The sequence below is a fragment of the Xyrauchen texanus genome, chromosome 2 (assembly GCF_025860055.1).
Source record: "Xyrauchen texanus isolate HMW12.3.18 chromosome 2, RBS_HiC_50CHRs, whole genome shotgun sequence".
NCBI lineage: Eukaryota > Metazoa > Chordata > Actinopteri > Cypriniformes > Catostomidae > Xyrauchen > Xyrauchen texanus.
In genome coordinates this window covers 48,522,724-48,546,547 of record NC_068277.1, presented here as the reverse complement: position 1 = coordinate 48,546,547, position 23,824 = coordinate 48,522,724, and the positions used below count along the sequence as shown (strand labels likewise).

Sequence of the window (23,824 nt, the reverse complement as noted above, 5' to 3'; positions counted from 1 at the left end):
TGTAGTAATTTATTGGCGTAAAGCAAAAAGGAGATTTTTTAGTTTTTACAAACGGAACTAAATACTACGAATTTTGTACAAAACTGAAACATCTAGATAATACAATAAAGAGTTGTCTTTGTTATGGGTTTTGCACACATTAGCACAATGCATTCGTAAAGGACTAGTGTGTTTGATGAAGGATGAAACTGTCCATGTTTGAGCTCAACTTGCTCTTTTAGCATAGACACATGTTCATGTCTTTCTCTTATGCACTGTTGGACGATCAAACACATCTCTCACGCCCCCTGCCTTCTGTTTGAAGAACTTGCTGTTCTGAGCACTCTCCTGAGCCCAGGCAGAATCAAATGAAGTGGTGTCCTGGTCCACCAGATGTGTGTATTTTGTACGTCCAGATCGTCCAAAGTTTTTGACCTGCAAATAGAAGAGCACACAGAATAATTAACTATGTTACATTATGTATTAAACATGGATACCCATCTACTAGTATACTAAAATGATCGAATTGATCTTAAAAGGGATAGTTCGCCCAAAAACGAAAATACTCTCATCAATTATTCACCCTCATGCCATCCCAGATGTGGATGATTCACTTTCTTCTACAGAACACAAAGATTTTTAGAAGAACATTTCAGCTCTGTAAGTCCACACAATGCAAGTGAATGGTGATCAAAAGTTTTAAGCTCCAAAAAGAACAAAAGTAATCCATAAGACCAGTTTTTAAATCCATGTCTTCTGAAGAAATCCGATCGATTTTGGGTGAAAACAGACCAAAATGTTACACATTTTTCACTGTACATTGTGTCATTGCAGTCTCTTGTCATGATCATGATTTCAGGCTTGATTACACTTCCTAGTGCTTGAAGCTTATGCAGAGCATTGGATGGTACTAGGAAGTGTAATGGAGCTTGAAATCATAATCGCCAAGGAGTTTACTGAAGTCAAGATTTATATTGAAAAATGTGTTACATTTTGGTCTGTTCTCACTCAAAACTGTTTGGATCACTTCAGAAGACATGGATTAAACCACTGGAGTCTTGTGGATTACTTTATTGTTTCCTTTGTGTTTTTTGGAGCTTCAAAGATTTGGTCACCATTCACTTGCTTTGTATGGACCAACAGAGCTGAAATATTCTTCTAAAAATCTGTTTGTGTTCTGTTAGAGAAAGTAAGTCATCCACATCTGGGATGGCATGAGGGTGAATAAATGATTGGAGAATTTTCATCTTTGGGAGAACTACCCCTTTAAGGTTGATGTGTCAATACATTGTAATCAGTAGAAAGATCTGTTCAGGGGTTTTCCTCTATTAACAAATGAGATAAGGCCACAAACTTTAATATTGCTACCCTTAAAAAATAAACATGACACTAATAAAAAAAAAATATGCTACTGTATATCTGGGCTATAGAATGGCATTCATGTTGAGACCCACATAATGCCTTTGAATACAAGGCACTAGAACTGACCTGCATGACTTTGGGCAAGATTGTTTTGTTGAAATGGTCCTCAAGAGTTGGAGCACTAAAGTCTCTCCTGAAGACATCTTGCTCATCATCCTGCAGAAAAAGATGCAACATATATCAGACAACAAGAATAAATGATAACCAAATCTTAAACTGATCATCTGCAATCACTCACCATAAAGAAAGCGCCTCTGTGGTAGTACTTCTGCAGAAATTTGTATTTGCCCTTTGTTGCTTTGTTGGTGACCACTTTCCCATTGTTGCGCAGTTCTGCTCTGCGTTCTTCCTCTGTAAGATTGTGAAATCTCTCGATTTCTGCCTTCTCTTTCTCGATTCTGTAAATTAAAAGAAATGCCACATTATATAATTTATGAATTATTTTCTATACAAAGGCCATGTGCATCAAAACGGTTCATGGTACAAAGGATGATGACTAACGCTTCTCTGGCTTCTCTGTCCCTTTTAATACGCTTCAGTTCTCTGACTTTCCAGGCCTCATACTCTTCCTCTTCATTTTCTCCATCTGTGTCCAGAGCATCAAGTGCGGCCAGTGTACGTTTGTTCTCCTCAAACTCTTTCTTTGCCTCCTCCTCTACAATCTTCAGTGTGTAGCGTCGCCTCTCTTCAGCTTGTTTTTTGGCCTCTGCTTCCAGTTCTTTCTGTCTCTGCTCCTCCGCTTCTCGTTCTGCGACCGTTACTCTGTCCTTCCTGATAAATCACATTGAAACAAAAAATGACACTCACATCAGATAACAAGAGTCAGAGAACCTACAATCACATTTGAGATACAAAATCATTGTCTATCACTACAAAGCAAATTAACATGAGTCTTAGTCAGCACAGCCACAGATTGTTTTCGAAACGGCTAATGCATTTTGCATATGAAAATGGCAAGACGTGCAATTAAAACATCTTTTAAAACAGGTTAAACACTGTCCCTTAAAACATATTTAATTTACTAATTTTAAACCATGACTTTAACTATACATAAGTAATATTGGCATTATATTCATGATGTTAGCCAGAGGGGAACTGGCCCCCACAGTGAGTCTGGTTTCCCCCATGGTTATTTTTCTCCATTAACCAACATCTTATGGAGTTTTGTGTTCCTTGCCAGAGTCGCTTTTAGCTTGCACACTGGGGTTCTAAATATAATTATTTTTATTTCTTAAGACAATTTCTAATCACGTTCTTGCATAATGATGACTCTAAATAAATTGTGTGTGTCGTGAAAAGCGCTATACAAATAAAAATGACTCGACTTGCCATAATGACATGATGTATAAATGTTGCATTGCAAAATGGGCATTGAAATGTGCATACGCAATTTCATTTGTGACACATCGGGATTTATAAAAAATAAACTTGCTGTAAACACGTGCATACCATCCGAAAACTCTTTATGTGCGCAAGCACTCTTTTACTGGTGTGTGCTAATTGGTGACTAGTAATGAACTGAACAGATGGATTATAAACCCACTTTTTCATTAAATAAGCCACATTAAAAACAAAAATGTATGGAGTCAAGCACTCGAATCAGACGTAACTATTTTCCAACCGACATTAGGCTATATTCACTTTAATTTAGAGCTGTCAGAATTAACGCCTTAATATATGCAATTAATTTAAAAAGCTTAACGTGTTCATTTGTCTTAGTCGCGATTAACCGTTAATACAGCATAAACTTCTTGTTGGAAGGGTGGAACCTTTATGATGTGTGTTTGGTGTCCACAGAGACTTCTTTTCTATAATTTATTATAAGTAGCTACCTCTTTGTTGCATGCCTGTTTATTATTGTGAAATCATGGACTTATTTAATCACATCTAAATGAGACCTGAAAAAGACTGCTAATGTTTTCTGCCATTGCAAACACTGTATAGAAAGATATGTCTGTTTGCAGCATATACAGACGGCTGATTTATACTTCTACTTTCAACCTGCAGTGTAGGCTCTGCCTAGTGGCCAAATTAGTTAGCATTTATAGTTCACCCTTGGATTCTGCAATTACACAGCCATTATTATACAGTCATAAATAAAAGCCATGTAATTCGTGGATTCAAAATGAAAATTCAGCCATTGTTTACTCCTCCCTATGTTGTTATAACCCCAAATTACCTTTTCATTTTCTTAACGCAAAGGGAGAAATTGTGAAACAAATGTTGTGCTCAGTGATGTCAAATAATGGGAGTTTACAGTGACCACCTCTTCGAGATTCAAATGGACACAAAAGTATAATTCGGAAGTCTAATAAATTATTCCATGAGACTCGTGATTGTTGTGAAAGCATTCGATAAGGTTTGGTGCAAAACAAACCTAAATCGAATAATTTAGTGAAACTGTTGACTGACCATTGATCTCCTGTATGTGTTCATGAGTCTGCACCTCTTTGCACGAAAGCAACAGTAGTTACGCAACACACACGAGATGGGGCGTTCAATTGAAAACTCGCTTTGTTTCACTTCAACGGGACCATCAGCGATAACAGAAAACACAACAAACCAGAGAACAGAACTTACAAATATGTCTGAAGAGTTTGTAGTGGAAGAATAGGTGCATTTCAATGTCCAGACTTAATTGTTTTAACCGGAGTCCTCAATCAATCAGAGAGATGGGGCTGAAGGTAGCCACAGTCCCGCTGTGTCCTACTCAGACATTAAAGATATGTAATAAAAGTGATGTTTTCTATGTTAATCAGAGATTTTTGCCCTAAGCAGCTGCAATGAGCAACGGGACATTCTGTTGATTGCTTGTTTTCTATATTTGGAGTTACGCCCGTTAACCCCATTCCCTATGAACTGGTCCAAAAACCACTGCGTGGTGCGAGCACGAGGCGATCGTCTCTTCCGCGACTGCTTTCAGGTCCTTGAATAACATGTAACGTGTGAAGTTTCTTGTAACCCCTTCGGGTAAGATGGTGCCCACCTAAGGAGTTGGTGCCCTACGCAGACTGTAATATGCGAAAAGGGAGCGGTGGTACTGGTAGATACCCTCACCCTCCTCCATCACTTTTTGATTAAGGAATGGATATTGAAATGCATCTATTCTTCAACTACAAACTCATCAGATATGTTTGCAAGTTCTCTTCTCTGTTTTGTGTGTAGCTATGTTGTGTTTTCTGTTGTTAATATAACTAGTGGTCCTGTTGAAGTGAAACAAAACAAAATTTCGATCGAAAGCCTCATCTCGCGTTTGCTGCGTAACTACTGTTGCTCTCGTGCAAGAAGTTCTAAAGCTCACGTGCAGACTCATGAATACACACAGGAGATCAACGGCCAGTCTACATTTTCAGTAAATAATACATTAGATTTAAGTTTGTTTCTCACCAAACCTTATCGTCTGCTTTCATAACAATCATAAGTCTCATGGAATAATTTATTATATTTCTTGTAGAGCTTGAAGAGGCAGTGACCATAAACTGCCATTGTATGACATCACGGAGCACAACATTTTTGTTAAGAAAAACACAGTCTGGGTTTCTCAGTGAGTATTGACGCGACTACCTCCCCTGGAGTCACAAGTTTGAATCTAGGGCGTGCTGAGTGACTCCAGCCAGGTCTCCTAAGCAACCAAAATGGCCCGGTTGCTAGGGAGGGCAGAGTCACATGGGGTAACCTCCTCGTGGCCGCGATTAAGTGCTTGCTCTCAATGGGGCATGTGGTAAGTTGAGTGTGGATCGCAGAGTTTAGCATGAGCCTACACGTCATGCACAGCGACCCACTTGATAAGATGGCAGAGGCAACTGAGACTTGTCCTCCACCACCCGTATTGAGGTGAGTAACCGCACCACCATGAGGACATACTAAAGTAGTGGGAATTGGGCATTCCAACATTGGGAGAAAAGGGGATTACATTTCTTTAAAAAAGAAACTTTATTTCTGGGTGAACCAATCCTTTAAAAACGAGTTCAAAGTATTTGAACATGTTGAAATTTAGGTACAACCTGGGTGGGGCGGTCTCTTGTTAAAAGTGTACCAATCACAGCTGTTGTGGTGTGCATCAACGCAAAGCGCAGTTACATTTTTATGACGTAGGTTCGATGCAGAAGTATAAATCGGCCTTAAAGATGAATTCACATTACAGAGACTTACTTGCGGATGAACACAGGTTTTAACCGAGGCTCAGCTTCATCCTCACTGTCTGTGTATTCCTCGTACTCTGACTCCGATTCAGACTCGTCACCAGATTTCCCCTCCTCCTCCACCTCCATGACCTCCATTTCCTCGTTCTTCCTCTCTTGTGCTCTTTGGCGCATCATTGCTCGTCTCCTCTCAATTTCCTATGCAGAGGACACATTAACCACTTATTTGTAAAGTAATTTCATAACTATATTGACAATTCCTAAAAATTTGAAGTGACCCACCTCATCATCAACTTCCTCCTCCTCTTCATCTTCACTGCTCTCCTCACGCTCAGGGTGCCAGGTTCCCTCATCAGAGTCCTCGCTGCTTTGAACGATCAGCTCTGGCTCAGCTATCTGCCTGTGTCTCGCAAGTCTATGGAGGAAATAAAAATGTATCCCACACTGTCATCAACAGACTCCACTGTAATATATAAGAATGAGAGAGTACTACACAGATGAATTAGCTATACTTTTCTTCAACATCCTCAGACGCTCGATTCAAGAGACGTCGAAGACGAGGGTCAGATTTTTCCTCTTCTTCCATTTCCATCTCCGGTTCAGCCTCTTTACCCTTCTTAACAAACTGGAAATCCTCCTCTTCTTCATCTGAGGACTCCATGGGAGCATAGTCTGGCCGCTTACCCGAAACATATCGCTTCACTTTCACCTTCTCCATAGAAATTTCACCTGAAGTTATCAAAGAAAACATGATATTTTCAAAAGTTGCACAGAAAGTTACTCCAACATGGCAATGTTAAACAAACAATTTGGGTTATTTTGGATTTATGTTATTTCAAACACATGTAAACTCAATGTGGGGCTATGTAGTTACAATTCACAAGTCAAATAAAAATACTTCAAAATACCCATATGAGGTGCCATCCATATGAGCGCTTATTACCACCACAAACACACTGTGCATCCTGCAGCAGTTCAGTCAACTAATATGACTCAGTCTCATTACAGATTTTTGTTATGACTTATTTCAATGTCTTCAGCATTGAGATTCAGTCGGATCCTGTTGTCAGTACACACGTTGATCATGAAAGCCAAATGCTTGTCTCACAATTACCTTTTTCATTTCGGATGGGTACGGCTCCTGCCGTCGACTGGATCGGCGGCTGCTTGGCATTTAATGCGTTTGGTCCAGACATTTTGGACAACTCTCACTGATCCCTTTACACTAGAAAACAATCGCAATCGATGAAAATCTCAAACGTAAAAAACCCTGTTTACTAAAATGGACGTACCGGAAATGCTACGTCAAAATGTCCCCGCGCGTACAAATGGTCCACCTTATAGTTCCTGATATCAGCGGTTCCTTCACCTATATCATTCAACACATCACCCTGACATGCCATTTGCTGGTTATCAGCTGTATTTTTCTCTAATTGTCACGTAAATAGTTTTTTTTATGTATTTCATCCAAAAAATCCTTTCCAATAAGGATATTACAACAATAAACATGGGCCCCAAAAAGAAAGAATACACACAACTAAAATACAAATAAAAAAACACACACATACACGCGCAATGACGCAAATTCTATAAATTATGTAGTAGGGTCTTGTTTCAAATTAAATTATTAAATGCTATGTTACAAATGTTCTAGCATTTTAACTTTTACACTATCTTAGACCCACAATAATTCTATGATTCTTTTAAAAAAATATATTGTTTTGTTTTAAGACACTTAAGTTTAAAGGGATAGTTCACCCAAAAATGAAAACTCTCTCATCATTTACTCACCCTCATGCCATCCCAGATGTGTATGCCTTTCTTTCATCTGTAGAACAAAAATGAAGATTTTTAGAAGAATATTTCAGCTCTGTTGGTCCTTACAATGCAATGAATGGTGATCAAAACGTTGACCCTCCAAAAAGCACATAAAGGCAGCATAAAAGTAACCCATATTGCCAGAGGTTTAATCAATGTCTTCTGAAGCGATCCAAATGGTTTTGGGTGAGAAACCAACATTTAATGAAACTAAATTTCATTTTTCAGTAAAAACCTTGACATCAGCAGTCTCCATGGCGACCATGATTATAAAGTTCAGTAAAACTACCTAACGCCATCTAGCACTCTGCGCATGCGTTATGCACTAGGAAGTGTTATCAAGCTTTATAATCATGATCGTGCCTGTAGACTGCAGATGACAAGATGTAAAGTAAAAGGAGTTACATTTTGGTCAGTTTTCACCCACAACTGTGGACTTCTTCAAAAGAAATGGACAGGCTTGGGAGGGTTACTTTCCAAATGTATTCCACTACAGATTACCAGAATACATTAGATTACTCAAGGTCAGTAATGTATTCTAAATACTTTGGATTACTTCTTCAGCACTGGTAGATTTTTTCACTTGTTTTGATTATAAAATCAAACTGTCCAGTACAGTAAGACAAAATGCAATGTTAAAAATACATTCTCTGAAAAAACTAAATATCTTACGCAGTGTTGTTTCTAAAACAATATTAATCAAACTGATCTTGTTTTAAGGATTTTATTTTACAGAAAAGAATACAAAAATTCTCATCAAGAATACAGTTTTACCCTAATATTAAAGGTCTTTCTAGAGAGAGAGCACGAGCAAGCAAGAAAACATAATCTAATGTGGATTTTCTAAATAAAAATATATATATATGATTGTGCCTGTTATCAGGTGCATGTAAAATGGCAAGAAACAGCATTTGTAGCTTAGGATAAAGCAAAATATTGACATGATAATTTACACAAGGTTAATTTATTTTTCTTGTGCTTCAAACGTACTTCTCTGTCTGCTCATATGACTGTAACACATCATAAGAAAGTGTTTCACTGCTGTTCAAATGCACTTTGGATCGCATCATTTATTTGGATACATGTTTTCCATCTGAAAGGACTAAATATTAAATGAAATAAATGACAATAAAATGCAAAGTAATCTCTTCAGTAATCAAAATACTTTTTGAATGTAACTGTATTCTAATTACAAAATTGTTTTAACTGTAGTGGAATACAGTTACTTATATTTTGTATTTTAAATACATAATCCAGTTACATGTATTCCAATTCTCCTCAAATCTGGGCATGGATTAAAACACTGGAGTAATTTGGATTACTTTTATGCTTTTTGGAGTTTTTAACTTTTGGTCACCATTCAGTTGCAATGTATGGAGCTACAGAGCTGAAATATTCTTCTAAAATCTTTGTTTGTTTCCTGCAGAAGAAAGAAAGTCATACACATCTGGGATGGCATGAGGATGAGAGAGCACTAAATGAACACGTTCTGCATTTATTTTCGTTTTTTTTCTTCTTCTTGAAAATCATATTTGAATGTGCGGCAACTTTAGTTGCCGGTGGGCAAATATGTTGTATGCACGCCTTCAATGTCAAATTTGTATAGGAGGAGAACATTTGGCATCATTCTCTAAATAACTGCTTTCAACAGATCAATCTTTATTCATAAACAAATGTATTATGTGTAAAAGTATAAAGAAATTCACTGCAAACCCCAAAAAAGCTGCTTCTAGCTTATAATATCTTGAATTTGAAAATAAATTATTAAAATGTCGTAATTATCTTGAATAAATGAGGATTTAAACCTTCAACAAACCCATTTACTTAAAGTGGTGGATCATAGTGCAGAACAAAGTGCAGACATTAAGTTGCCCTAACAGGGCATTGTGTATCAAAAAGTTAAATGAAAATAAATATAATGCATTAACTCCCATGGCGCTGGAGAAAACTCTGGGCAACCAGCCTTTGGAAGGAGAGGAGATCTCTGTCTCCCTCTTTACATGACTGGTATGAATGAATGAAAGAATGAATTTTCAATGGGTGGGTTTTGAATGAATGAAATAATTAATAAATACATGTTTTGTTTTTGTATCATGCCACCTAACATAGACCCCATCCTTCCAACCTGCCACCCCGCTGCCTCACCTCCCACTTCCCATTACACCTTCATGTACATCTAATAACACCAGGCATTGACCACTGTTGAGTGCCCAGCTGTAGCATGGCCAACACCACTTCTTTGATCGGATGCCAATCTGGTAACGGTTTACACATTGGTCATGCAGGTCAACACCTCCCATATGTGCATTTCAGTCTTTATACTGTAGGTGATTTCATAAAATAATGTAAATGTAAACTCTTTACTTGTCTGAATTTCAACTTTATAATGGAATCATAAGCTACTAGTCATAAAAAGTATTAGGATCCTTGACCGATTAGAATGAAACGCATCCAAACTGGATGAAGGGGTCTCAATATTTTGCCCCTTCCTGGACATAATATCATAAACGTTTGAAAAAGATAAACTACAGCAATTAATCCCATGCTTTAAGTTATGTTTAGGTGGAATATTATAAAAGTAAAAAGCACTAAAAAAGACCAATAACCTTGATTTATTAACCTATTAACACAGTATACCCCATTTCCCAATGATATATGTACTTACAAGGTATTTGCCCACCGGCAACTATTGTTGCCGCTTGGACTTTTGACTAAGTATACAAGACACTATAGATCTCTTGTAATATTTGTTTTGTTTGGGTGATTCTAGAGACCTTCATGATTATGTAGATTTATATATGTAAAAAAAAAAAACTTCGTAGTAACATGAAAATGACCTTTTATTGGGAGGGTTTGACTTTGCCATGCTTCCTGGAAGAAGGGGTAGGAAGTTGACAGCATTATGTGACAGGAAGGAAGTGAACACCAATTGTTTTTCTTGAAATCCTTAATTTGGTTGTTTTCTTGTAAGTCACTGAGATATAAAACATGGATAGCATCTAGAAAAATACTTACAAAAGGAAAATGACAACTATACACTGCAGCAACTAGTTGCCGGTGGGCTTAAATGGGTTCTGTACATATGCTATTGTTTTATTGTAGTTCTTTTCTTTTGTTAAATCACCAAAAATGAATATGGGTCTACTTCAAAGTGTAAGAAGCTCTCGAAATCTTTGTCATTTTGTTTAAAATCTTTTCTGATATCACATGGCACTGGTGGGTAATACAAGCCTCTGCAGTGTATTTATAAAAACAATAACAATGGTATTTTATCTATGATTACCATTAGAACATTTATAAGCGTGATGATGTAGTACTTTTTAAATCATTATTTTCCATATTAATCAGTTTATGAATAATAAGATAGGCTACAACATTTTCCCCACTTTTACCAAAACTTTAATTGCAGTCCATAACCATCTTTGTACATTATTATATAACAGAGACGAACAAATGAAAGACACGCACGCACGCACGCACGCACACACACACACACACACACACACACCTTAAAATCTTTGTTGTGATTGATGATCAATTACATCATAAAAGCACCATCATATCTGCACTCCTCTTTCTAAAATGAGCTGCTGCAGTTTCTTCTCAAGCGCTGCACTAGTGCCAAGAAGCCCTTATAACATTTGAGATGCGCATACAAAGAATTCTTGAACCCTTTCTGTTGTCCATCCTGTCAACAAAGATAGCAGACATTTTCCTCTCTCAAGCAGTAAAACTATTACAGATTGGAATAGTTGTACTCATGTACTCATACTTACACAAATTTCTCAAACAGTACGACTGTAAAAGGATTAATGGAAAGGAGGAGACAAGAACCGGCTTGACAATATAAATAATAGTTTAATAAGCAAATTAAACAAAAAGACAAATACACAAAGGTGTCAGACAGCTGTTCGTAAATCTCTCTCTCGCACTGCAGCTTCCAGTCGGTCTTTATCCCTCTCTGAGGCTTGATTAGCCGGATTAGGGGCCGGTTGAATGGAATCACGACCCGGCCCCGTCCTCCGCCCTGCAACATTCATCCCTCGTTCTCTTAGGCCAGAGCCCCTGGCATGATGTACACCCCCCCTTCACTGGGGAGGGGCGTGCCTTCCGCACCGTCTGCTGGCAGGTCATCCCCGTCTATCTGGATGAGGGAGGGGACAAGGGGAGGGAAACAAAACCAATTTTGGCACCTACACGCCGTAACGGAGATCGTGCCAAATTAACAAAAGATTTTAAAAAGAGAGGGAAAGGCCAAGGCGGAGCGGCAGTGGGAGAGAGAGAGGAGAGAGAGAGAAAAAAAAATCACTTACTCGCCAGTTCTCCGATAAAACCGTAGCTTGTCTCGGCCACTCCTCCATCCTCTAATGGACGATAGCCACGCCTCCCCGGACAGATCGGCGGTAGACCTCTGGCCCCTGCCGTACGGAATGCCCCGCCACATTTTTGGTGGTCGGTAGGGGTCTCCCCTGCCCCTGGCAGCAGTAACGCTCCAGGCGGTTTGTTAGGAGACCCTCCTCCCCTCGCAGTCGGCAGCCGTTCCTCTGCTTCAGGCGTCCGGACTCCTCTGGCGGATGGCCACAGCTGCTCCATTGGGGTGGATGGCAGTGGCGAGGACTCTACTACGGCGCATCCCCCCTCTTTCCCGGATTTCGGCACCAGTGTAAAGGGATTCATGGAATGGAGGAGGTGAGAACCGGCTTGACAATAAAAATAATATTTTAATAATAAACTGAACCAAAAATACAAACACACACACAGGTGTCGGACAGCTGTCCGTAAATCTCTCTCTCTGTCGCACTGCATCTTCCAGTCGGCCCTTATCCCTCTCTGAGGCTTGATTAGCCTGATTAGGGGACGGGTGTGCGGAATTACAACCTGACCCGCCCTCTGCCCTGCCATAATGACTATCTCACCAGTGTTGGTGCAACGATTGAGGTCCTGTAAATTATACAAGTTGTCAGCGAGTTTCACCAGCTTGGCCTGTTGGCTACAGCATGGTTCATGTTCCACTTATAAGCGCTTTCTGTCTTCTTTTGGGAAGTCGGACAGTTCACACTTCTCGTAGTGGATCCTTCGAGATCAAAGGCAGATATATCACTGATTCACATTCATATGCTGTTGCTGATAAAGTTGATGTCAAAAGACACATAAAAAAAAGACACTCAATGTACATGTTATCTAATTTCTACCATAGATGTGTATTTTCATCCATTTTTTATTTAATAAAGACATGTATTTGAGATATTCTGGAAACACTGTCCCACTGTGAGATCTGGAAATATTCACTCATAATTCATAAAAACATGATATGAGAGTTAAAAAGATCAAACATTTAAAAAAGATCAAAGCATCACGGTTGTTTAAGCCAATTAGCATTAAGCTGTGTCATCAGCAAGTAATTTCCCATCGTGCCTTGACTCAGTGACTGCACCGCCAGAGAGTTTTTTCAGAGCAAGTCGGACCGCACCAACATTTCTAACTGGCATGCACCTCGCGGTGATCACCGGTGATCAGTGCTGCGTAGATTTTGCTCATATCGAACGAGCCTATTATCTCAGAATTTCCCATTTGTAATTACGACTTGAGGGGGCATTTATGCAACTTCCGAGTAGGAAACCCGTATTTACGATAATTCTCATAGCAGGTGAAAGCAGCATAAACAAGTAGTATTCAGCTAGTCATGTGATCCTAAGATGGCAGCACCCATAAGGGGACCCTCTCCATGAGGGAGTTCAAACAGCTTTTATAAGGTTACTGATATGACTGAACTCTTCAACTCTTCTGAGTGGTCATGATTTTATACATATGTTTCAAAACGTTACTTTTTTTTAATGAGGGTAAAATACTGAGTGCGCCTTTAAGAGCACACCGCAATACACCCAACCCACAAACATCCAAAACTCACTTGTAATAATTAACGAGCGGTCCTCCTGAAAATAGATCTAACCCAATTTGGAAAATCAAGGCTAATTTTGCTTAAAAATATTTTCTGTAAAGAAATCCGCAAATCTTAGGCGTGCGTAGTGAAACAAGCATAACCACTTCCGGGTTAAGAGCACAAGGTACGATACGAATTCGCTGCTTTTAATGCTTGTCATATTTAAATTAAATGTGATAACTACATTGATGTGTTTAAATAAATTATGGTTGGTAATTATAAGAACGTCCCGAACAGATGCGTTAGTGAATCAGCTGTGAATATAAATGACAGTTTGTGCTGCTGATGTAAGACAGCTTTAATGACGCGATTTGAGAACATAAACATTGATGTTGTGATCAATGTTGTGATCAATGTTTCACAGTATTATCCAGCTGCGGGTAGTGTGTTGTAGCACTTCAAATGGCACAGACAGAGAGGAGAGATGCTCCTGAGCTGCCTGATTTCTCTCTGCTCAAAAGACTAGCCAGAGACCAGCTCATCTTCCTGCTGGAACAGGTAAGATCCCTTCTTTTTTTATCAAATGCCAACAACGTGCATTTTATCTATGCATTTAAATTGTAAATGTATATGTCTTGCCTCTCCAGTTGCCAGGAAAGAAGGATTTATTTATTGATGCAGATTTAATGAGCCCTCTTGATCGAATAGCGAATGTCACAATACTGAAGGTAGGATATCGTGTTTAAAATGTCAGTTTTTGGCACACTGTCTGCCTAGATGCCTAGTCATTTATATGTTCTTCTTTAAATATTATTGATATAAAAATGTGTGCCTTACCTCTGCGAATCTAGCTAGATTACTATCTGATTTTACCTTGCAGCAACATGAAGTTGATAAACTGTACAAAGTTGACCTCAAGCCGATTGTCAGCACTTCAGATCAGTGAGTGAGGCTCCCATTTTTGCAAGTGAAAACAGGTTGTGGTCATTTTCATGCCTTTTTTTATATTTTCTCTTTTCTTAAAGGCTCTGTTTCCTGATTCGACCCCGGATACAAACCGTAAAGTGGATTTCAGGTTGGCACTATTTGTTGTTACTGATTATGGTATTGGAGTGGTGGTAGCAGCTTAGTGGGCTAAAATACAGATCTGATAATCAGAAGGCTGCAGGTTCGATCCCCACAGCCACCACCATTGTGTCCTTGAGCAAGGCAATTAACTCCCTGATTGTCCTTGTAATAGGTGGATAAACACATCTGCCAAATGCATAAAAGTAAATGAGATATATATATACATACATACATACATACATACATTGACTGAGCACTTTATTAGGAACAACAGTACACCTAATTCATGGGCCAATTGTGTGGATATTCTGGATATTAAGTCTGGATATTAATAATAAGAACCAGGACTTTCCCGGTGGGCTGGCCACCAAATGGCCGTGACATGCCAAAGTGTGCCGCGATATGATTGCCAACAGTCGATGTGGTCGACAACTTCACATCACACCCCACCTCAACAAATGTTCTCTATTGCCCATTTTTGTTCCCAGTTTGTCCCTGATGTTCACATCAACCATCAGAATGGGTAAAATATTTTATCTCATTGATTTCGACTGTGGCATGATTGTTAGTATTTCTGTAACTGTTGATCTCCTGGGATTTTCACACACAGCAGTCTCTAAAATTTACTCAGAATGGTGCCAAAAACAAAAAACATCCATTGAGCGGGAGTTCTGCAAAGATAAATCCTTGTTGATGAGAGAGGTCAACGGAGAATGGCCAGACAGGTTTGAGCTGACAGAAAGGCTACGGTAACACAGATAACCGCTCTGTGTAATTGTAGTTAGCAGAATAACATCTCAGAATGCACAAGACGTCGAACATTGAAACGGATGGGCTACAACAGCAGAAAACAAAGTTGGGCACTTTATTAGGACAATAGTGTTCCTGATAAAGTGCTCAGTGAATGTATAATCTATGCAAAAAAACAAGAGCAAATATAGACTGAGTTTGTTTTATCTTTGTTTACAGAAATAGTTAATTCAGACAAGGCAGCTGGAAGATTCAGAAAATATAAGATCATATTTACCCCACAAAAGGTAACTGGGGTTCTGGGAATTAATGGTAAAGTATTTTCGCTATGTGGTCTAATTTTAATGTTATGATGTTCTTCACAGTTTTATGCATGTGAGACGGTTTTGGAGGAGCAGGGAGTCTATGGAGGTACAGTAGGTTAAGTGTGTTTCAGGCTTTGTCCCTTAGGGTGCATGTCAATCATCTTCCTAGCTCCATATGTCGTGAATCAGTATATCATGAACACAAATTCAGGCACTGGCAAGGGTGTTTGTCAATTGAACATTTGGACACTTATGACTCGATTACCTGCGACAAGATTATGAGCTTGTGCATTAAAACACAACTGGAATTAATCAACAACATCGCTGTATAAATGACACTGTCGTTCATTTTCATTGTACAATGCCAAAAAGTCACTGTTTGGATTTAAGGCAATGTTATGATCTAGGGTTGCTTCAATTGGTCAGCTCTAGGCTCAACAATGTTATTCAATCAGCTGACTACCTGAATGTACTTAATGACCAGGTTATTGGATTTTTTTCCCTATGCATGGGCATATTCCAGGTCAACAGTGCCAAGATTCATCGGACTCAAATTGTGAAGGAGTATGAGGAGTCATTTTCACATTTACCACAGAGTCCTGACCTTAACCCCATTGAAAGTCATTGGGATGTGCCGGAGAAGACTTTATGGAATGGTTCGACTCCATACCGTCAATAATGACTTTACATTTGATTACAGTGCATACCTTATGCATCATCACAACATTTATTTCCATCCAGAGTTGCATTCTTTTCTGGCTTGGATCTTGTATTGATGATGGGAGAGTCGAACCACTCCTTAAAGTCTTCTCCAGCACATCCCAAAGACTCAATAGGTATAAGGTCAGGACTCTGTTGTGGCCAATTCATGTGTGAAAATTATTCCTCATGCTCCCTGAATCACTCTTTCACAATTTGAGCCCAATGAATCTTGGCATTGTCGTCCTGGAATATGCCCGTGCATAGGGAATATAAATCTGTTGATGGGATAACCTGGTCATTCAGTACATTCAGTACATTTTATAATAATTATAATTATATTATAATAATAATAATATAATAAGCAACGATGCTCCCTGTTTTTTATGGTGCATTGTGGGAGTTTTTGGAAGCAAACATTCAGTGCACTGGAATGGTTTTGCGATTGAGACACCCTTAAAAATGGCCGACTCCCTGATCAGTGCCCTGAATACTGAACAAGGGAGTATATTGAGATGCAACCCTAGACTTCTAATGCAGATGTTGATTCACGTGTTCTTTTATAGATATTTCAACAGATGAGTGGAATTTCTACATTCTTCCTCTGGATGATGACATCCTGAGTTTAGAGCTGCCTGAATTCTTCAGAGATAACTTTCTGGTAATGTGGTTCATAATAGTATGTAGTCGTCAAGTAAAGATATTTAAGGCTAAAAAAACTGAAGTTTTTGGGGTTATTTTATTGTGATTTCACAGGAGGGGGACCAGCGCTGGGTGACCACTGGAGGAAGTGCACTACATCTTTTACAGTCTGTTTATGGCTCCTTCTCAAAGGTTTATTGGATAGGCAGATGTGCCAAGGTGAAGTTTTGTGACTTTACCTCATGTTATATTAATACATTTAGGTGGCTATGAGATTCTAGCCAATCTTTCATGTCAAGTGTCTTTTTATGTAGATGGTGTATAAATCCTGGAGGGAGCTAAAGAAGGATGGGGAACAGAGAACAAAGCAACCTGAATTTGCAAAAGTCTTTCTTATTGACAGAGGTCAGTTCATTGAGGTGACGATACATTTTGAGTTCTCTAACACTGTTAGAAAAATTGCCTTTTATTTACAAATTGCATACTTGTGTTGTCCAGTGGTATCACTCTTTATTCTGGTCTCTGAATTTTACTGTTTTAGATGTGGACTTTGTTACTCCTCTCTGCTCTCAAGTAGTTTATGAGGGACTGGTCGATGACATTTTCAGAATTAAATGTGGTAAGTAAGAAGTATTGTTTATTAAAGGATAGGATACAGATTTCCCTGTTAGATTTTTATTCTGATTCACAAGCTCTGGATTCAGATGAATTCTGATTTGATTCTATTTTGATTCATATGTGTATATTGCAGTTATAATGTCCATTTTGCTTGCATATGAAAGAAATGTCCACCCAGCTAATTCTGTTAAATACACATGGGACCTTCTTATTAGGTACATTATGAAAATATTATTATATGTAATTTGTTTTGCATTATTTTGGTTGCAGTAAAGCTTTAAAAAAAATTATAAATCCATGTATTCCATCAATAAATATGATGTTATATTGCATATTACATTTTGTCACATGTTTATTGTTTAATGCATAATTTATACTATTTGCAAGTATTTACATTTATTTGTAGCATGTTTGTTTATTAAAGTTTACATTGATTTGTAGAATGCATGCTAAAAATCGGTACTGTCTCTTTATGAAAACCGACAGTTCAGTAAAGAGCGCCTTTAAATGTGCGCATATTAAATTGAGAGAATACAAATGGGTTCTTTACCTCTTCCATGCTTGTCGTGATTACAATTAAATGTTTGTTTTGTTGTTTTTGATCGACAATTGACCATATAGAACCGAAAGTATATTAATAGAGACATTATTCAATGTAAAATGGATTGCATCTCATCTTTTTACACACATTACATGGAACTAGTCATACTAAACTTTAACTCTCAACACGATGCTGAACTTCTTCACTATATTACACAATCACTGTCAAGTGAAATCTGAACACTTGCTATAGATGCATAGCGCAAAATTTGGTATCATATGAGAGTGATTTGTAGAGAGTTGGGCATATAGTAAAAGGTAGATCTTGGGGTTTAAGAATCAATACCCACTCCTATTATTTCATCAAATATTGCCACAAGCTGACAAATATGTCTATCCATATAGCAAATTAATTTTAACACCTTGAAGTTCTAACCCTATCTAATGTATTTTTTTGATTTTGCTACTAGGCAGTGTGGATTTTGGTCCTGATGTCACCTCCTCTGACAAGAGTATCAAAGTGATGCTTAATTCTCAAGATAAAGTAAGCATGACTTATTAAATTAAATTGAGAGCAGTTAGTAACTAGACTGAAAAGTAGATTATTATAACGTTTATATAATTATAATTCAACTTACTGAAAATGCTAAAAATGTAACAACTCCCTTCATCAGCTTGCTTTTTATGAAGAATATACAGTTCTAGACATTTCTGGAATCACAAAATTGATTATTAATTGTTTTAATTTCTTGAGGCTAGTAGTATTTTTTTTATTAAAAAACTTTGAAAAACAAGCTTTGCCATCATTACAGTAGACATATTAGAGGAAATATCTTATAATAGATATGTTGGCAGCTAAAAGTTTGGAATAATGTCCCGAATTTGCTGTTACTTGGTCCTTTAATTCACCAAGTGGCATTCAACTGATCACAAAGTAAAGTCAGGACATTACCGATGTAAAAAACAGCACCATCACTATTTGAAAAAAGGCATTTTTTATCAAATCTAGACAGGCCCCATTTCCAGCAGCATCACTCCAACACCTTATCCTTGAGTAATCATGCTAAATTGCTAATTTAGTACTAGAAAATCACTTGCCTTTATATCAAACACTGCTGAAAGCTATTTGGTTCATTAAATGAAGCTTATCATTGTCTTTGTTTTTGAGTTGCCACAGTATGAAATAGACTGCCATGTTTTAAGGTCAATATTAGGTCATTAGGATGCCTCAGCAGACAGCTTCATTGAATTCTACCCACTCAACACCAGTTTCATGTACAACAGTGAAGAGAAGACTCAGGGGTGCAGGCATTATGGGAATCATTGCAAAGAAAAGACACTTTTGAAACAGAAAATCAAAAAGAAAAGTTTACAGTGGGCAAAGAAACACAGACATTGGACAACAGATAATTGGAAAAGAGTGTTATGGATCTTAACCCCATTGAGCTTTTGTGGGATCAGCTAGACTGTGAGGTGTGTGAGAAGTTCCTGACAAGACAGCCACATCTATGGCAAGTGCTACAGGAAGTGTGGGGTGAAATGTCTCGTGAGTATCTGGACAAACTGACAGCTAGAATACCAAGGATCTGCAAAGCTGTCATTGCTGCACATGGAGGATTTTTTGATGAGAACTCTTTGAAGTAGTTTAAGAAGTTCTGAAAGAAATTTCAAATTGTAATAGTCATGTTTCACGTTATTAATGTCCATTGTGATCAGCTGAATGCCATTTTGGTGAATAAAAGTACCAATTTCTTTCCATAAGAGCAAAATCTGTACATTATTCCAAACTTTTGGCCACCAATGTATATCCTATAAATATGGATTAGCCTACATGGGGGGCATTCAAATATTTACTCCCATAATGTGGGGCCTTTGATTCAAAAATTTGAGAACAATTGCACTACGGGAATACCATAATTCCTATTCGAGATCAGTCTGAAGGTCTGTGCAAAGTTTGGTGCATGTAGCTTGAAAGCTCTGGGAGGAGTTAGAAATGTATCTAAGAATAATAATAAGTTAAAATAGTATATCAGTAGATTTGCTTTTTCAAGCCAACCTAATGACTTTTTGCATAACGACCCTGTTTGTTTTCATGCATTAGGTGTTCAATGAAATAAGGAATGAACATTTCTCCAATGTGTTTGGCTTTTTAAGTCAGAAGGCCAAAAATCTTCAAACAGCATATGATGTAAGTGTCTGTTAATATTGGCTTGTCTAATTATGACTTTCAAGACAGCAGGAGGAATTTCAGTGTAATGTCAAAGGTAACAACAATAAGTTCTTGTTTGTTGGCCTGTGTAAATTGGTAATAGAAACGGCGGGGAATGGACATCCAGCAGATGAAGGCATTTGTTTCTGATGAACTGAAAGGACTGAAACAGGAACATCGTCTTCTCAGTCTTCGTGAGTTTTGTAGATGTTAAATGTTCCTTCTTTTGGCTTCATTATAGAACAAACGGTGAAGTAGTGTTGCATACTAATAATTACATTTGTCTTTCAGTGATTAGTAAAGGTGTATAGTTTTTGTGTTGATCCAATAGACATCGGTGCAAGTGAATCCATGATGAAGAAGAAAACAAAGCAAGATTTCCAGGAAATGTTGAAAACTGAACATTGTAAGATTTCTAGATAAATGTGAGATGATGCTATACATATTCTAGATGAAATCTTCAACACATCAACCTTACAGTTTTTTCTTCCCCTTCAATTTATAAGCATTACTTGAAGGTTTTGAAATCCGTGAATGTATCGCCTACATTGAAGAGCATATCAACAGACAGGTATTAAAAAGTAATCAATATTATAATAATTAAATGCAGTATATGTTATTTTACAGTAATGGTTTTTGATTAAAAGCATGATGTTTCTCTGTCGAACAGGTGTCAATGATTGACAGCCTTAGACTTCTTTGCCTGTTGTCTCTCACAGAAAACGGTGAGTGTCATTTACTCTTGTATACAATTTCCATTGCTCAGGTTGATGTTTGTTCAGTTTTTGTAAAATATTGTATTTAATTGTCTGACAGGACTTCTATCAAAAGACTATCGTTCTCTTAAAGCTCAGTACCTTCAGGTATGTTTTGACTTGAAATTACAGAAGTTTACATTTGTGACGTCTTCGTTTAAATCTTGTGTAACTACTTTATGAGTGTCTTTTTTTTCAATACTTTCTCCTACCCTAGCTTAAAGGGATAGTTCACCCAAAAATGACTTTCTTTCTTCTGCAGAGCACATACAAAGATTTGCAGAAGAATATTTCAGCTCTGTAGGTTCATACCATGCAAGTGAATGGTGACCAGAACTTTGAAGGTCCAAAAAGCACAAAGGCAGCATAAAAGTAATTCATATGACTCCAGTGGTTTAATGAATGTCTTCTGAAGACATCAAATCGGTTTTGGGTGAGAACAGACCAAAATGGAGTACAGAACCATGGCGATCATAATTTCAAGCTCGATTACACTTCCTAGCTTATATTGAACAATTGGTTACATTTTGGTCTATTCTCACCCAAAATGGATTGGATCACTTCAGAAGATATGGATTTCCATGTCTTCAGAAGCGATATGATAGGTGTGGCTGAGAAACAGACAAAATATAAATAGTTTTTTACTTTAAATTCTCCTCCCAAGGGAACCCATGCTGAATTAGACTTCCAGGTTCGCCTACAAATTGATGTCATGGTTGAACAGCTCTATAGTAAGGACATAAAAGGACTTAAATATTGATCTGTTTCTCACCCAAACCTTTCATATTGATTCTAAAGATATGGATTTAATCACTGGAGTCGTATGGATTAATTTTATACTGCCTTTATGTGCTTTTTGCAGCTTCAAAGTTCTGGCCACCATTCACATGCAATTTTCTTCTGAAAATCTTCATTTGTGTTCTGCAGGAAGAAAGTCACACCGTATATATGACATTTGTGAAACCCATTTGGAAACTATCATTATTTTTGCATTTCTGTTTGGTGACGCTAGTGGCCGCAGAATTTACACACTTCAGCTTTGAGTGATTGAATGGAACATCTGAAAATAATTCTTATTGAAGATATATATTTTGTGTATTATGGTTTGTGTCATGTTATGGTGACAGAGTTATGGTATAGAGCATCTGCTGACATTTGCAAACCTGAGACAACTTGGTTTGCTGGTAGAACAGCAGCCTGGAGAGACACTAACGGTCATGGAGAGTAAAGTGGGCAAACTTGTCAACGACAAGACTGCAGGTGAGAATTTTGACTGATGCAATCTGTCTGATTATAGACTGATTGATGTTTACGTTTAACACATGCGTTTTCTTTTTAGGAAAGCTAACCGATGCCTTTTCATCATTGGCAAAGAAGAGTAATTTTCGAGCTCTGAGTAAAAGACTGGCTCTGGTTAGCTGATAAGTAAAATTTTTAATTTCTTGAAAAACAAAACAAAAAAATCCGTCTTAAAATAATATAATATTTGCAAATCTACATGTACAGGTACCAAAGTCTGGGGAAGAATATGATCTTCGTGTTCCTCGAGACATGGCATATATCTTCAGTGGTGCATATGTTCCTTTGAGCTGCAAGCTGATTGAACAGGTTAGGTTTTTTTCCAGAGGGTTTATCACTACCCATATCCTTTTTTCCCTCTTGCTGACAGCTTTTTCAAAATGTCTTCTCCTGACCTGTGTTTCCTACAGGTGTTGGAGAGAGATGGTTGGACAGGTATGGAGGAGGTTACACGCATGTTAAATGGACAGGAGTTTGCTGGATCAGGTTTGATCAAAGTATTTGTTTGTATTAGGCTTTATATATGTACTGTATATCATGTGCAAGATATTATGTGTAGGGTACGTATAAGGTGGCGTAAAAGGTTACATCTTTTACATAAATGTACCACCACTTTTTGTAGTATCAAGCCTAGATTTACATGTGTCCCTCTTTATACTCTTGCTTTGTTTTCAGGTGATGGAAATAGTTCAGGTGCCAGGACCAAAACTGATGGTCAAAGGATTATTCTAGTGATGTTCCTTGGTGGCTGCACTTACTCTGAGATCTCAGCACTCCGGTTCCTTGGCAAGGAAAGAGGTAAAATATTCTGAAATATATGTTTTGTGTTTTTAATAAGTTAAAAACTGACACATGATTCACTCTCTTTGAAAGGCTGCAGATTCATAGTGGTCACTACAGCCATCACAAACAGTGCCCGGCTTCTGGAAGCATTACTGGATAACCACTGAAGTTTGAGTCTGAAACAACATTCCCCAAGATTATCCATTGTGACCAAACCTCAGGACAGATCAGAATATGTCCTATTAATCCTGGACGTCTGTATCACCCAAGAACAAATATTACATTCATACGTGACGGTCTAAGGTTTACAGTCAATGGTCTGCTCAAATTGCATTGCATCTTAAATTTGATCAGAAAGTTGTCATCTTAATACAGGAATGCAGAAGTGGGATACAGAATTGCTCTTTAAAAACCCTGTTTTTAGAGTCTGGCGTGCACTGTAATTACTAATTTAAGGCTGAACAATAAATGGTGACTGTTTCAGATGCATCTTTTCTTTTATACAAGTTTACTGCAACCAAGGAAAAAGAGTGGCTCAGTGCCCCAGTTGAAGAAATGTGTCTTCAAGTCTTCAAAATTCTAAGTCTTGCAGTTATTAAAGAGATAGTTCACCCAAAAATTAAAACTCATAATGTACTTCTGTCTTTTTTTCAGTAGAACACAAATTAAGATTTTTAGAAGAATTTCTCAGCTCTTTTGGTCCATATAATTCAAGTGAATGGGTGCCACAATTTTAAAGCTCCAAAAATCGCATAAAAGTTATCCATGTGACTCCAGTGGTATTATCCATGTCTTCAGAAGTGATATGATAGGTGTGGGTGAGAAACAGATACATTTTTACTATAAATTGTCCTCCCTGCTCAGTTAATCACACTTTTCGCATACTTTTTTTTATGGTGATTGGCATTCTTCAT

General features: G+C 37.8%; 2 protein-coding genes across 2 annotated transcripts; one reads left to right on the top strand and one right to left on the bottom strand.

The window, feature by feature from the left end:
- Positions 1-7: 7 nt before the first annotated feature.
- mfap1 (microfibril associated protein 1) lies at positions 8-6,836 on the bottom strand. Its single transcript, XM_052149342.1, has 8 exons — positions 6,658-6,836; positions 6,056-6,272; positions 5,826-5,958; positions 5,554-5,741; positions 1,903-2,172; positions 1,640-1,799; positions 1,468-1,557; positions 8-414 (listed from the first exon to the last, which is right to left on the bottom strand). Exons 1-8 carry the CDS (start codon positions 6,737-6,739, stop codon positions 235-237), a joined length of 1,320 nt encoding a protein of 439 aa, XP_052005302.1. The 5' UTR covers positions 6,740-6,836; the 3' UTR covers positions 8-234.
- A 6,425-nt stretch (positions 6,837-13,261) lies between these two features.
- Positions 13,262-23,416, top strand: vps33b (VPS33B late endosome and lysosome associated). Its single transcript, XM_052147920.1, has 24 exons — positions 13,262-13,426; positions 13,667-13,800; positions 13,890-13,970; positions 14,123-14,184; positions 14,268-14,317; positions 15,280-15,347; positions 15,426-15,471; positions 16,631-16,725; positions 16,821-16,925; positions 17,021-17,111; positions 17,248-17,325; positions 18,335-18,408; positions 19,966-20,052; positions 20,177-20,267; positions 20,405-20,479; positions 20,580-20,644; positions 20,744-20,798; positions 20,890-20,936; positions 21,956-22,088; positions 22,168-22,241; positions 22,335-22,436; positions 22,538-22,613; positions 22,803-22,925; positions 23,001-23,416. The coding sequence occupies exons 2-24, from the start codon at positions 13,705-13,707 to the stop codon at positions 23,075-23,077; spliced, it is 1,851 nt and encodes a 616-aa protein (XP_052003880.1). The 5' UTR covers positions 13,262-13,426; positions 13,667-13,704; the 3' UTR covers positions 23,078-23,416.
- Positions 23,417-23,824: the final 408 nt, after the last annotated feature.

What these genes read in the sequence shown, in the direction of transcription:
- mfap1 (XM_052149342.1), bottom strand. Translation starts at nt 6,739, where the DNA reads ATGTCTGGACCAAACGCATTAAATGCCAAGCAGCCGCCGATCCAGTCG. An exon ending in AGGAGGAAGTTGATGATGAG is followed by an intron (nt 5,742 to 5,825) that starts GTGGGTCACTTC and finishes TCCTCTGCATAG; the next exon opens with GAAATTGAGAGGAGACGAGC. An exon ending in GACAGAGAAGCCAGAGAAGC is followed by an intron (nt 1,800 to 1,902) that starts GTTAGTCATCAT and finishes TTTAATTTACAG; the next exon opens with AATCGAGAAAGAGAAGGCAG.
- vps33b (XM_052147920.1), top strand. Translation starts at nt 13,705, where the DNA reads ATGGCACAGACAGAGAGGAGAGATGCTCCTGAGCTGCCTGATTTCTCT. An exon ending in GGATAGGCAGATGTGCCAAG is followed by an intron (nt 16,926 to 17,020) that starts GTGAAGTTTTGT and finishes CTTTTTATGTAG; the next exon opens with ATGGTGTATAAATCCTGGAG. An exon ending in CATTTTCAGAATTAAATGTG is followed by an intron (nt 17,326 to 18,334) that starts GTAAGTAAGAAG and finishes TTTTGCTACTAG; the next exon opens with GCAGTGTGGATTTTGGTCCT.